We start from the raw sequence: 14,624 nt of genomic DNA, 5'->3' as shown, positions 1-14,624 counted from the left end.
TGCAGTGGGTGGAGCTTGTTGGGCCCCTCCCCCAGCTCTGTACACTCTCCTCAGGCAGAATGACTGGTCTTGTCCCCGCCCCCTCCAGTAGGTTTTCTGTAGTGGGTGGAGCCTGCTGGGTCCCTCCCACAGCTCTGCTTCCTCTCCTTGTTCAGGGTGACTGGTCTTGTCTCCGCCCCCTCCCAGAGTTTTATGCAGTGGGTGGATCTTGCTGGGCCCCTCCCACAGCTCTGTTCACTCTCCTTAGGCAGAGGGACTGGTCTTGTCTCTGCCCCCTCCTGGAGTTTTATGCAGTGGGTGGAGCTTGTTAAGCACCTCCCACAGCTCTGTTCACTCTCCTTAGGCAGAGTGACTGGTCTTGTCTTCACCCCCTCCTGTAGTTTTCTATAGTAGGTGGAGCCTGCTGGGTCCCTCCCACAGCTCTGCTCTCTGCACAGGCTATGTACAGCACAGGGATGATGTCACAGCTATTTTAACAAGGTAATATCTGGGTTTGCAAATGCATTTGATATGCACAGAGTGGATTTATATTATTTGAGCAATATATTTAAATAAAAAGTTTTTGTGCCAGCTTTTTTTTTGTTACGGTTACCAGTTTAGAGTTACAGAGGAGGTCTAGGGATAGAATTATTGCTCTCGCTCTGACGATCGCAGTGATACCTCACATGTGTGGTTGGCACACCGTTTTCATTTGTGGGCACGACTTACATATGCGTTTTCTTTCATGCGCAAGCGCACGGCGACGAGGGGCGCTTTACATTTTTTTTTTTTTCCTATTTATTTCATTACATTTTTTTTTTTTTTTCTTAGCACTGTATTATAAAAAATAAAATCTGATCACTTTTAATGCTGTGAGAAGAAATGTAACCATCCCTTGTGTCAGTAATAGGCAGTGACAGGTACTCTTTATGGAGGGATCGGGGGTCTAACAGACGCCAAACCCATCCCCCGCACTTCAATGTATTCAAAATGCTGAAATCTGCATTTTTGAATACTGACAGTTTTTTAAATTTGGCGCCATTAGCTGCCGAGTAAACCGGAAGTGACGTCGCTTCCGGATTACTACATCGGAGACCCCATCAAAGCTGAATTCGGCTTTGTTCGGGACTCCAACCAGCCGGCGGACGTATGGGCTGGTTGCTCCAGTCTTCCGGTGGGGCGGGAGACCCGGGCAGAGCCGCGGGAGGGTGAGAGGATGTCCACTCCCGCTCGCTGGAATAATGACCGAGCAGCTGCTGAGCCGCATCGGCTGTTATCTTCTGAAAGCCAACCGCCGGCTCTAAAGAGCGGTACCAGGGTGACGCCTGCAGCTGCAGATCATCCCGCTACAACCACTTCTCCGAGCCAACGTACAGGGGCAGGTACGGGTACAAGGACGGAGACAGGGACGGGCCAGGTATAGGAACAGGGATGGGTACAGGGACGGGAACAGGGACAGTTATGGGTACAGGGATGGGGACAGGGACAGTTATGGGTACAGGGGCGGGTACAGGGACAGTTATGGGTACAGGGACAGTTATGGGTACAGGGACAGTTATGGGGATGGTGACAGGGCCAGATACAGGTACAGGGATGGATACAAGTATGGGGACAGGGACGGGCCAGGTATAGGTACAGGAACAGGGATGGGTACAGGGGCAGGAACAGGGGTGGGTACAGGGACAGTTATGGGTACAGGGACGGGAACAGGGGCAAGTACAGGGACAGTTATGGGTACAGGGATGGGAACAGGGACAGTTATGGGGATGGGGACAGGGACAGTTATGGGTACAGGGGCGGGTACAGGGACAGTTATGGGTATGGGGATGGTGACAGGGCCAGATACAGGTACAGGGACGGATACAAGTATGGGGACAGGGACGGGCCAGGTATAGGTACAGGAACAGGGATGGTACAGGGGCGGGTACAGGGACAGTTATGGGTACAGGGACAGTTATGGGTACAGGGATGGGGACAGTTATGGGTACAGGGGCGGGTACAGGGACAGTTATGGGTATGGGGACAGGGCCAGATAAAGGTACAGGGATGGATACAAGTATGGGGACAGGGAGGGAGACAGGGACGGGCCAGGTATAGGTACAGGAACAGGGATGGGTACAAGAACAGGGGCGGGTACAGGGACAGGAACAGGGGTGGGTACAGGGACAGTTATGGGTATAGGGACGGTGACAGGGCCAGATACAGGTACAGGGACGGATACAACTATGGGGACAGGAACAGGGCCGGTACAAGGGATGGGGACAGGGATGGGTGCGGGGACAGGGATGGGAACAAGGATAGGGACGGGGACAGGTACGTCGGTGTGCGGGAAGTGGTTAATGGGCCTTAGCTGGTCTGAGCTGGCAACATTAAGAGAAGCATCGCCTGTAATTATTCAATATGGCCGCTGCTGATCTGCACGTTTGACTACAGAAATAAAGATAATAAAATCTTCACGGATATAATTAGTAAAATGAAGCGGATCACAGAAATCATGAGAAAGATGGCGGATTGCCTTTAAGTGGAGTTCCGCTCTAATTCTGCGATCAGCTGGTAATCACGTCACCAAGAAGTTGAAAGTCGCTTTTCAAGGTTATTTTCCCGGCGCCGGTTATTAATGCAGATTGTTATTTTATTCGCTATCCGGCGGCGTTCTCGCGCTCTCCCAGGAATTATGCTAATCATCCACCTCTGGGCCTCATTTGCATGCACTTCCCATGACTCCCTGCAGGTGAAGAGATAATAGGAGGCACCTTCGCCGTCGGAGAGGTTCTCAAGGTCGATGAGCGGCTTGGAGGGACACATGGCGGAGATCCAGCGCTGCTTCTGGCTCCTGCGGAGAGACGGGAAAGGTTAGGATCACCTGGGCTGCATTCTGAGCGCCGCGACACTGAAATGTCATATTTATAGATCTTATGGGTTCAAATTTACACCTGAAAATTCACTTTAAAGCTGCTTACATTTTTGTTTTTCCCTTCCCCCTCATCAACATGATAATGACATCTTTAAATAAAACCTTTCCATTACATTCCTTTTCTTTTTATACCCAATGATGTCATCACCGGGTCTCTGTGCTTCTCTGTGTGAATCATGTCTGGTGGGAGGGGCCATCAGGGGGGGCGGTACATAGCTTCCTGAAAACATCACAGCACGTCCTCCCAAGAGTCCTTAGTCCTGATGGAAGCAGTGGGCGGGCTCATGGGAGGAGTTATACAAATATCGACATTCCTTGATGGGTGGGTGTCAATCTAGAGGAGTGGGCATTCCCTAGGTAGGTTATATTTGCATAGGTAACGCCCACGTCATGCTGAGCCTCCATGACTAAAAGAACTAAAATCCAATGAATGGAAGGGGCGGGGCTGGGGAGGAAAACTGGCGGCCCTCCAGCTGTTGCGGAACTACAAGTCCCATGAGGCATTGCAAGGCTTACAGTTATAAGCATGAGTCCCACAGGCAGAGGCATGATGAGACTTGTAGTTCCTCAACAGGTGGAGGGCCCCCAGTTTTGAGACCCCTGGGCTAGATCCTCAAAAACAGCTCTGCTGGACAAAAGCTGCTTCCTAACAGGATCTCTCCATGGAGCCAAGTGCTCAGACTACCTCCAGATGAGACACCAAGAGGGTAGTTGCCTCTTCTATAAAGAACCACCCCAGCTGTGGAGTAAATGACCCAAGTAGGACCATGTTTTCTGGTTCATCAGGAACCCTATCCTTCCAAAAACTGTCCGGTTCTTGGCTGTGTTCCACAACAGCTGGAGGGCCACCAGTTTGAGACCCCTGGTCTAGATCCTCAAAAACGGCACTACTGGACAAAAGCTGCTTCCAAACAGGATCTCTCCATGGAGCCAAGTGCTCAGACTACCTCCAGATGGGACACCAAGAGGGTAGTTGCCTCTTCTATAAAGAACCACCCCAGCTGTGGCATAAGTGACCCAAGTAGGACCATGTTTTCTGGTACATCAGGAACCCTTTCCTTCCAAAAACTGGCCGGTTCTTGGCTGTGTTCCTCAACAGCTTGAGGGCTGCCAGTTTGACACCCCTGAGCTAGATGATGCTGGATGTCCCCCAGCCACAAAATTAGGTGGTCTCTATCTGACTTGCTGCAGCTTCTAATGCACATTGGGAGAAGCTCATCCCTGGGTTCCCTTCAAATAAATCTAAAGATGAGTTTCAGAAAAGGTACCAGAGCTTCTGACACCCTAGAATTGTCCTATTGGTATTATTATTGATACCCCTCCTCCGGCTCCACTCACTCGCTCTGCGCTCGGAGCAGGATCTGGTGTTTCGGTCGTTGCTCGTGACACAGCTGGACATGGAACACCTCGCCTGGGACCTCCTGCAGCTTCCAGCTCAGATCTGTCACCTTCAGGTCACTCACCTGAGCGTGTGCAAAGACCGCAAACCGGCCCAGCCTGGGGGGAGCAGAAAAAACGATTATTATAGGAAAACAAAATATAATATCCAGCGCTGTTATAATCCATACAATCGTATAGAGATTCCGGGCCAAGCTGGCCATCAGAAGGAGCAGTGAGAGTCTCATCTCCACAAAATTTGGGCGATAATCGGGAGAATTTAGCAATTTTTTTGCTATTTTGGTGAACTCTGTTCCAGCAAATCACTCAGCTTGTTCCTAATTAAAGAGATTCCGGGCCAAGCTGGCCATCAGAAGAAGCAATGAGAGTCTCATCTCCACAAAATTGTGGTGAAAATTGGGAGAATTTAGCAATTTTTAGCTATTTTGGTGAACTCCAGCAAATCACTCCAGCTTGTTCCTCATGGCCGGCCAGAGGGCGGAGCAAAGCAATGGACCAATAGAAATGTGCAGTTCCTTTCCTTCTGAATCAAAATTCAGACAAAGTTTTCATTAGTCGGAGATTTGGATGTGTCCGAATTTCCAAATAACAATAGTTATATATAGAACTTAACCACTTCTGGGCCGGAAGATTTACCCCCTTAACCACTTTACCGCTAAGTACTGTAATAGTACTGCGGCAAAGTGGCTCGTTCCCATCTGACGACGTAGACCTACGTCGTCAGACTCCTCCCCTGTAGGCGGCGCTCGCGCGCCGCCGGAGGCGCGCTCCCGCTGTTTTCATTCACAGCGGGAGTCGGGCCAGGGGAGGAGCAGCGGCGATCGTCGGGGATCTAGTGTGGAGATCCGCCCGCCTGTGTAAACACAAGCGGGCAGATCTCCTCAGTGACAGGGAGTGACAGATCGGAGTGTTCAGCATAGCTGGACATCCGATCTGTCCCTGTCTCACACAGTCACCTCCCCCCCCCCCCCCCACACGTCAGTAAGCACCAGGCATACATTAACCCCTCCCTCTCCAATAAAGTTAAACCCTTCCCTGCCAGTGTAATTTTTACAGTAGCAGTGCATATTTATAGCACTGATTACTGCAGTAATGTCACTGGTACCCCCAAAAGTGTCAAAAATGTCAGTCAAGGGCCCGATCTGTCCGCCGCAATGTCGCAGTCCCGCAAAAAAAAATCGCAGATCGCCGCCATTACGCGTTAAAAAAAAAAACACCAAAAATGACAAAAATCTTTCCCTTTGTTAGTAAACGCAATAACTTTTGCGCAAACCAATCAAAATACGCTTATTGCGATTTTTTTTACCAAACATAGGTAGCAGAAAACAAATTGGCCAAAAATTAAAAAAAAAATTGGTTTTTACATCTTTTTTGGGGGGAATTTCATATAAAAAAATGTGAAAAATATTATTTTCTCAAAATAAACGCTCTTTTTTTGTTTATAGCGCAAAAAGTAAAAATCGCACAGGTGATCAAATACCACCAAAAGAAAGCTCTGTTTGTGGGAAAAAAAGGACGTCAATTTCGTTTGGGTACGGCGTCGCACGACCGTGCAATTGTCAGTTAAAGTCGCACAGCGCCGAATCGCAAAAAGTGGCCCAGACGTAAGACAGCAAAATGCTCTAGTGGTAAAGTGGTTAATGACCAGGCCATATTTTGCGATTCAGCACTGCGTTACTTTAACTGACAATTGCGCGGTCGTGCGACGTTGTACCCAAATAAAATTGATGTCTTTTTTTCCCACAAAGAAAGCTTTCTTTTGGTGGTATTTGATCACCTCTGTGATTTTTATTTTTTGCGCTAGAAACAAAAAAAAAGCGACAATTCTGAAAAAAAAAAAAAAAACAATATTTTTTACTTTCTGCTATAAAACATTCCCAAAAAAAAAAAAAGTAAAAATCTAATTTTTTCATCCTTTTAGGCCAATTTGTTTTCTGCTACATGTTTTTGGTAAAAAAAAATCCCAATAAGCGTATATTGATTGGTTTGCGCAAATGTTATCGCGTCTACAAACTAGCGGGGGGGGGAGAAACGATACTGGCAGCGAAGGGGTTAACTTAGGGATGATCAAAGGGTTAAATGTGAGCCTAGGGGGTTTTTACTGACTGGGAGGGAAGGGTCTTGTGAAATGACCATAGAGACATGTGTTCCTATATAGAAGGATCACTGGCGCTCTGTGATCATTCCAGAGAGAAGAACGGTCAGCTGTGTTTACAACAGCGGAGGCGATCGCGGGTGCCTGGCGGCAATCTAAGCACACGCTCGCCCCCTAGCAACAGGTGCCACGGATGTAGAACTAAGTCGGCTCGCGCAGGAGGGGCCTTAAGGCCCCGTTCACATTGGGGCGATCCGACTTCCAGGGGCGACCTCCGAGGTCGAGGTGCGAGCAGCGCGCCGCGACCTCGGAGCGGCCGGCACGGACTTCATAACATTGAAGTCTATGACGGTCGCTCCGGGTCGCCCCAAAGAAGCTCCGGACCCTTTTTCTAAGTTGGAGCGACTTGTGTCGCTCCTATTAGAACGGGTCCGCAGCTTCCCTATGGAAGGCGACCTACGGCGACCTGTGAGGCGACAAGGTCGCCTCACAGGTCGCCCCTGTGAGTTAAAGACTGTGGTTAAAGACTGTGTGTACCAGTGTTAGAATATAGCTGTCTTCCAAAATTAGAATTTAATAAAGCAGAACAGAACAGAATAGAATATAATAGAAAATAGAAATTAATAGAATAGAAAAGTATAAATAGAATAGGATGGAATAGAAAAAAAATAGAATAGAAGAAAATAGAATATAGCTGTCTTCTGAAATTTGAATTTTAAAAAGAATAGAATTTTTTTGTTCGGCACATGTCTATGGGCTATTTAATGGAGCGCTTTTTCATGGATAGTGTAGGACCCACTGATAATGGGGTACTTTGACGTAGTGGTGAGCTTGAGCACTATATGGCCATATGGTGGGACCAAATCCCCATTTTTATTTATGGATTGTCTTCTAATTTGGTATTAATTTCTTTTGCATGTGTGCGCTACTCTTTTTTAATATAATGGAGCGCTCAGCCTTCTTGGTCCCTCGTAGACTTTGGTCCTATTGATTGAGGACAATGTGTAGGAGACGGGTGCTCTTTGCGGCAGTACTCACTCCTTCTTCCTGGAGAGCAGCAGGCAGTCATTGAATAGGTGCAGGTAGACGGGTTTGGGGCTGAGTTTGAAGCGGGATCCGGCCGCATTGGGGATCTGCATGTCCAGTTCCACCAGCTCCCCGTGCTTCACCAGCCAACGAGACTGTGAGATCAGAGGGAAGATCTGAGGAGGAAAGGGGAGACAGTCAGATGATCTATAGGGGCCCCTTTGTGGCTACCAATCATGGTAAGGCTATAAGGGGTCCATACATGGAGATGGAGCCTTTCTATGGCAACGTCCAGCCTGCTGATCCTGCCATGAACCAACCGTACTGGCTCAGATATCAGACCCTCTTCCCAACCCAGCCTATCCTCACCCCCGCCTTACCTTACTCTCAAAGTGGATCTTCTTGTTGAGGTGGATCAGCTCTTCTGTCCTCTTCATAGATTGGACGCTGGCGTTACATTCCTTCACCAACTGAGGAGTAAAAACCCGCCATTAGATACACTCTAGTTACAAGACGCCATATTCTTCCAGACATTAGATTGTAAGCTCCTACAAACACCCCACACGCCCTCCATTTCTGCTCTTTGTCCTGAGAGCTCCATATAGGAGCGTCCTTCCCATCTGCCCCCACTCCATATGAGGCCATTCTTCCTATCTGCCCCCTTGCTATATGGGACCATTCTTCCTATCTACCATCGTTCCATGTAGGACCATTCTTCCAATCTACCATCGTTCCATGTAGGACCATTCTTCCGATCTACAATCATTCCATATAGGACCATTCTTCCAATCTACCATCATTCCATGTAGGACCATTCTTCCAATCTACCATTGTTCCATGTAGGACCATTCTTCCCATCTACTATTTTTCCATATGGGATCATTCTTCCTATCTGCCCCATTTCATATAGGACCATTATTTCTATCTGCCACCACTCCCTATGAGGCCATCCTTCCTATTTGCCACGCTCCATCTGAGACCATTCTTTCTATCTTCCATCGTTCCATATGGAACCATTCTTTCTATCTGTCCCTATTCTCTATGGGACCATTCTTCCTATCTACGATCATTTCATATGGGACCTCTATATCTATCTGCCACCACTCCATATGGGGCCATCCTTCCTATCTGCCATCACTCCATATGGGACAATTTTCCTATCTGCCATCACTCCATATGGGACCATCTTCCTATCTGTCCCACTCCATATGGTACCATCCTTCCTATCTGCCCTACTCTATATGGGACCATCCTTCCTATCTGCCCCACTCCATATGGGACCATTCTTTCTATCTGCCCTACTCCATATGGGACCATCCTTCCTATCTGCCCTACTCCATATGGGACCATTCTTTCTATCTGCCCTACTCCATATGGGACCATCCTTCCTACCTGCCCCCACTCCATATGGGACCATCCTTCCTACCTGCCCCCACTCCATATGGGACTCTTCTTTCTATCTGTCCCACTCCATATGGGACCATCCTTCCTATCTGCCCCTACTCCATATGGGACCATCCCTTCTATCTGCCACAGCCACAGATGTCCTTCAGATCCACCTGGACTACATTTTAATGCACTAAACAATTTAAAGCTAAACTAAAAACTGTATATCTGGAGTCCTGACACTTCACTGGCTGCATGCTTTTTTCTCGGGGCTCTAAGTAGTCATGGAAGGATAATTCAGGCAGCTTCTGAATTTTGGTGCTGATCACCTACACAGCAATGTGTGCTTGAGTTGCTTTGCCCTATGAATCCCCCTTTTTCTGGTGACGGAGATGATTGGCTATGAAATGCCCGGCACTTTGTAACCATCAGCTGATAATGGAATAAACCTTGGATAAGCCTTCCAACACAAAGACAAAACGCCGGATCACGGAGGGGGGTCGCAGAGAGGGATCGCGGAGGGGGAATCGCGGAGGGGGGTCACGGAGAGGGATCAGAGGGGGATCCCAGTGAGGGATCAATGGAGGGGGATCACAGAGGGATCACAGAGAGGGATCACGAAGGGTGCTTACGGGGAGGGATGACGGAGGGTGGTCACGGAGAGGGATGATGGAGGGGGATCACAGAGAGGGATCACGGAGGGGGCTCACGGGGAGGGATGAAGGAGGGGGGTCACGGAGAGGGATGACGGAGGGGGATCACAGAAATCATGGAGAGGGACGAGTGGAGTGTTTTCAGAGAACGTGTTTGCAAAATTAGTGCGACATTTTGTTGCAAAATTAGGGATTTTGTCTTTGCCAAAATTTTGTAAAATTCTGAGTTTACCGTGTTGTGAAATTACCATAAAACAAAATTCCTCTTTAGAAGTCAGGAGCGCCTAGCCCAGCACAGACCAGACGATCACAGGGCTTGGTGGATGATCCAACCGACTCCCTAAGACGCATAATTCATACAATACCATCAAAACAGAAGTTCCAGAAGTTTTTTTTTGGTGTATTTGTCAGCATTTGACATTTTTAAACAATAAAAAAAAAAAACATAAAACTAAATAACAATGTTTATGAACGTATTGTTTTTTTTTTTCTATTTTGTTACATATAAAGAATAAGGAAAAAACACAAATTCAATCCTGTATACGGCTTTTTTCTTTTATTAGGTGACTATTTTTGGATTATTTTTGTTCCTTCCATGAAAAAAAACATAAAAAAAATAATAAAATGCAATAAAAATCGAATGAAGGAAACATTCAGGAGCCATTTATTGCTCATTGCACCCTTAGAACACCTTCATTCCTCCCCATTCACATATTGAAAATTTTACCAAAATTTTGGCAAAGCGAAAACTATGAATTTTGCAGCCCCAACTCATTGAGGCGTTGTAGTATTTCCAACCAGCTGTTTATCAGCCCAAATGTGATATATCTCACAGTGGTGACTTTTTAGGTATGGCATTTACTAAGTAGGAGGGGTTAATGGAGATTTGGTGTCCAATCATAGTGAAGGTTCTGGACAACGTAATGGTCTGTGGAATGTCCTAGAACATTTTCTGATCCATGATGTGAGATGTTATTGATCAGAAGCTTCTGTGGCATGTAGGATGGCAAAGGTCAGCGGGTCTGCGTCAGAATGTTCTGTTTGTCCCGGCAGGTGGCACGTCTCCCACCGACCCCCACCCAGTGACACCCCAGAATCACACCCAGGTGTCACATCTCGCACTCCTGAAAACTGACCACAGCTGCCGGTATGCCGGATACAAACAGTCTGCTGTGTATTGTGTGTCAATAAACCCCCTTCACAGGATGACAGCTGCCCCTCTGAGACACCATGGGGGTCGCATCTGAGACAAAAATCTTTCCAAAAAAAACTCCCTTTATAGGGAAGACTTAACATCTCCCACTGTATGTCTAGAAGCATAGTCAGTGTTCCTGCTGAGATGTTATATAAAGGGGATCTCTGCACAGACTATCCCTGAAGTGTCCAGCAGGTGTCACCAGAGTGCTGTTCTGGCCTATGATTGAACTGTCTGATATTACAGATCAGTAGAGCCTTACAATGAATATAATGGACACCCCAGTTCTGTCGCTAGTGGTTGGGTTACCTTCTTGAGCTCGGTGAACGCCTGGCTGGCCGACTCTTCGTTCTGGGATCCGGGCGCCGTGTGCTTCAGGATATTCTGCAGAAATAAGAGGAGAACGCTGAGAAAATGCTCCGCCCAAAACCAACACATTGCGTCTGGTGACAGCAGCTGCAACATGAAAAAAAGGGAAATATGGGACAGCTGTGGGGGGCGCTCTGCTCCAGCCCTCTCTCTATAGCCGAATTGATGGATTGCTCATTGTAAAAATGCTGTCTGCCTGGATTCCTGCTGGAGCTCATAATGCAGATTTCCTGGCTGTCTCTGATTTCAGTCACTGGCCCAGATGGCTCAGAGGAAGCCAGGCAAACCGGCATTTTCATATACAGAGAAAAGACCTAACGGTTAAAAACATTTACGGGATGTAGAAGTAAGCAGGCTCAACAATAAATTCAGTGCTCCTGGAATGGTCTTCCCTGTCCCTGTACTGACCAGCAGCTGCAGGAACGCAGGGTCCAAGGGGGCAAGATGGCTGCCGCACTTCCGGAAACCACCGTGCAACGCAATGGCCGGAAGTGACGTTAAAAAGGGTGCGGTGACGCGTTTCAGGGCATGCTCCGAGGTTTTGAAGCGGGAGCTTCTGAGCGTGCACCGAAACGCATCACCGACCCCTTTCTGACGTCATTTTTAGGCCCTTGCGTTCCATGGTGGTTCCAGAAGTGCGGCGACCATCTTGCTCCTGCGGACCCTGTGTTCCTGCAGCTGCTGGTTGGCACGGGGACAGAAAAGCGCTCCTATCCACTACTTTTAAACCGCCATTTTCAACTGCAAATCAAAAATAGAAGAATCCCCTTTATACTTCAAAGAAAATTATTATTATGGGCGGAGCTCCCCGGGTGCGTCGGTGGGCTGATTAGTCGCCCTGATAATAAAAGACGCATAGCTCGCCCCCCCCCCCGTTAAGAGAGTCGTTATGAATCAACTGACCAATCAGGGAAACTCGATCAGATAAATTGCATCGGGCTATTGGCCTGGACTCCCCGCCCCTCCTGACAACGAGGGATTAAGACTGAAAATTTCCCAGGTGGCTGGGCGGCCATCTTTGATCCCAGGCTATAATTGGCACAGTCCGTTGGAGTATAAAAATGGAAAGCAAGGTCCTGCTTGGCTGGATACTAACAGCTTGTATAGGCAGCCAATCAGATCATTGATAAAGGAGATTGCACAGATCAGATTGTAACATTTAATGATAAAATGTATTCTGATTATATGCCACCTTCCCTGATCCACCCCTCCCCCATCAACATGATAATGACATTAATAAATTAAACATTTCCCTTTTCATTACATATCTTAATTTATACTTGGTGATGTCATTACCGGGTCTCTTTGCTTCTCTAAGCAATGTAGGCGGATCATGGCTGGTGGGAGGGGCCGGCAGGGGGCGGTACATAACTTCCTGCTAACATCACAGCACCCTGACTCAGTGCTCCTCTCAAGAGCCCTCTTATGCAAGAATTGGGAGGGGTTATACAAATATCAAACTGCCTAGATGTGGGGGTGTTAATCTGGAGAAGTGGGTGTTTCCTAGGCAGGCTGTATTTACATAGGTAACGCCCACATGTGATGCTGAGCCTCCACTATTGATGGAACTGAAATCCAATGAATGAAAGGGGCGGGGCCAGGGCCTGTCAGGCTGGGGAGGAGGTGGACTCTATGTGACTTGCAGCTTCTAATGCACATTGTGAGAAGCTCACAGTGTGCAGTGAAATCAGAGGGAGCCGTTGTAGTCCAGGGGAGGAGCCGGTATACCTGTGCATGACTGAAGGGGGCGCCAGAAGTCAGGTCTAAGGTGGATTTGTTAAGTAGCAAGAAATGGGGTCATCTTGGGTGCCTCACTTGCCTCACCGTTACCCTGAGCAGAGCAGGGGGGGGGGGGGCAGGGACATTTGTGGCCCCCTACACAGGGACAGTTTTGGCGCCTACACAGGGACAGTTGTGGCCCCTACACAGGGACAGTTGCAGCCCCTACACAGGGACAGTTGCGGCCCCTACACAGGGACAGTTGCGGCCCATACAAGGACAATTGTGGCCCCTACACAGGAACAGTTGTGGCCCCTACACAGGGACAGTAGTGGCCCCTACACAGGGACAGTTGCGGCCCCCTACACAGGGACAGTTGCGGCCCCTACACAGGGACAGTTGTTGCCCCCTACACAGGGACAGTTGCGGCCCCTACACAGGGACAGTTGCGGCCCCTACACAGGGACAGTTGCGGCCCCTACACAGGGACAGTTACGGCCCCTACACAGGAACAGTTGCGGCCCCTACACAGGGACAGTTGTGGCCCCTACACAGGGACAATTGTTGCTCCCTACACAGGGACAATTGTTGCTCCCTACACAGGGACAGTTGCAGCCCCTATACAGGGACAGTTGCAGCCCCTACACAGGGACAGTTGCGGCCCCTACACAGGGACAGTTGCGGCCCCTACACAGGGACAGTTGCAGCCCCTACACAGAGACAGTTGCAGCCCCTACACAGGGACAGTTGCGGCCCCTACACAGGGACAGTTGCGGCCCCGTACCTCCACCAACATCTTCAGCCGCATGATCCTCTGGAAGGGCAGGATGAGGAAGGAGGTCAGAGGGAGACGTTGGCACACCTGGTCCTCCTCCAGCTTGGCCAGGATCCCCCGGAAACGAGCATTTTCCTGTCTGGGGGAGAGAAGAGGAAGGAAGGACAGGTCAGCCTTCTGCTCTACATTCTACAAAGCTCACCTGTCACAAGATTAGCGTCAGTCCAGTTATAGGCGGAGTCACTTGCTGGCTTCATGCAATTCAAAGGGCCCCAACATAAGGAGTCACCTGATACTTTCTTCTAAAGGACTCCACCATATTACCCCCCCCCCCCCAGGTGCCGCCCTCCCATTGGTTGAAATTGGCCCATAAAGGACAAGCAGACACTCTTTCCCGGGGGAGGAACACTTACAGCAGCCGTTGGTAGGTCTGTTCCTGGTAGGCCTGGTTGGTGACATAAGGTAGGTACACCCTCCGCAGCTCGGGGCAATGTCTCAGGACGATGTCACAGACGTCAAATCGCAGGATGTCCTCCTCCAACCGGTTCTCCAGGTCATTCAGGAACCTGCGACAGAGAGAATGTGACTATCACCCAATATTCACTATGAGATTCTCCTGCAGAGAATGTGACTATCACCCAATATTCACTATGAGATTCGCCTGCAGAAAATGTGACTATCACCCAATATTCACTATGAGATTCACCTGCAGAGAATGTGACTATCACCCAATATTCACCATGAGATTCACCTGCAGAGAATGTGACTATCACCCAATATTCACTATGAGATTCGCCTGCAGAGAATGTGACTATCACCCAATATTCACCATGAGATTCACCTGCAGAGAATGTGACTATCACCCAATATTCACTATGAGATTCACCTGCAGAGAATGTGACTATCACCCAATATTCACCATGAGATTCACCTGCAGAGAATGTGACTATCACCCAATATTCACTATGAGATTCGCCTGCAGAGAATGTGACTATCACCCAATATTCACTATGAGATTCGCCTGCAGAAAATGTGACTATCACCCAATATTCACTATGAGATTCGCCTGCAGAGAATGTGACTATCACCCAATATTCACCATGAGATTCACCTGC

General features: G+C 48.6%; 1 protein-coding gene across 1 annotated transcript in view; it reads right to left on the bottom strand.

Annotated features, from left to right (window-relative positions):
• Positions 1 to 14,624, bottom strand: part of ARHGEF19 (Rho guanine nucleotide exchange factor 19) — a 69,814-nt gene that overhangs the window by 2,573 nt on the left and 52,617 nt on the right. The window contains exons 8-14 of the mRNA XM_082274479.1: positions 13,923 to 14,075; positions 13,519 to 13,648; positions 10,956 to 11,030; positions 7,793 to 7,882; positions 7,425 to 7,588; positions 4,232 to 4,390; positions 2,733 to 2,812 (exon numbers count right to left, since the gene is read on the bottom strand). Coding sequence (XP_082130605.1) covers positions 2,733 to 2,812; positions 4,232 to 4,390; positions 7,425 to 7,588; positions 7,793 to 7,882; positions 10,956 to 11,030; positions 13,519 to 13,648; positions 13,923 to 14,075 — 851 coding nt within the window. The remainder of the gene's footprint in view (positions 1 to 2,732; positions 2,813 to 4,231; positions 4,391 to 7,424; positions 7,589 to 7,792; positions 7,883 to 10,955; positions 11,031 to 13,518; positions 13,649 to 13,922; positions 14,076 to 14,624) is intronic.

This window comes from Pelophylax lessonae (assembly GCF_965119305.1).
Source record: "Pelophylax lessonae genome assembly, chromosome: 12".
NCBI lineage: Eukaryota > Metazoa > Chordata > Amphibia > Anura > Ranidae > Pelophylax > Pelophylax lessonae.
The sequence above is the reverse complement of the archived record's forward strand: the minus strand, read 5'-3'. Positions and strand labels throughout refer to the sequence as shown.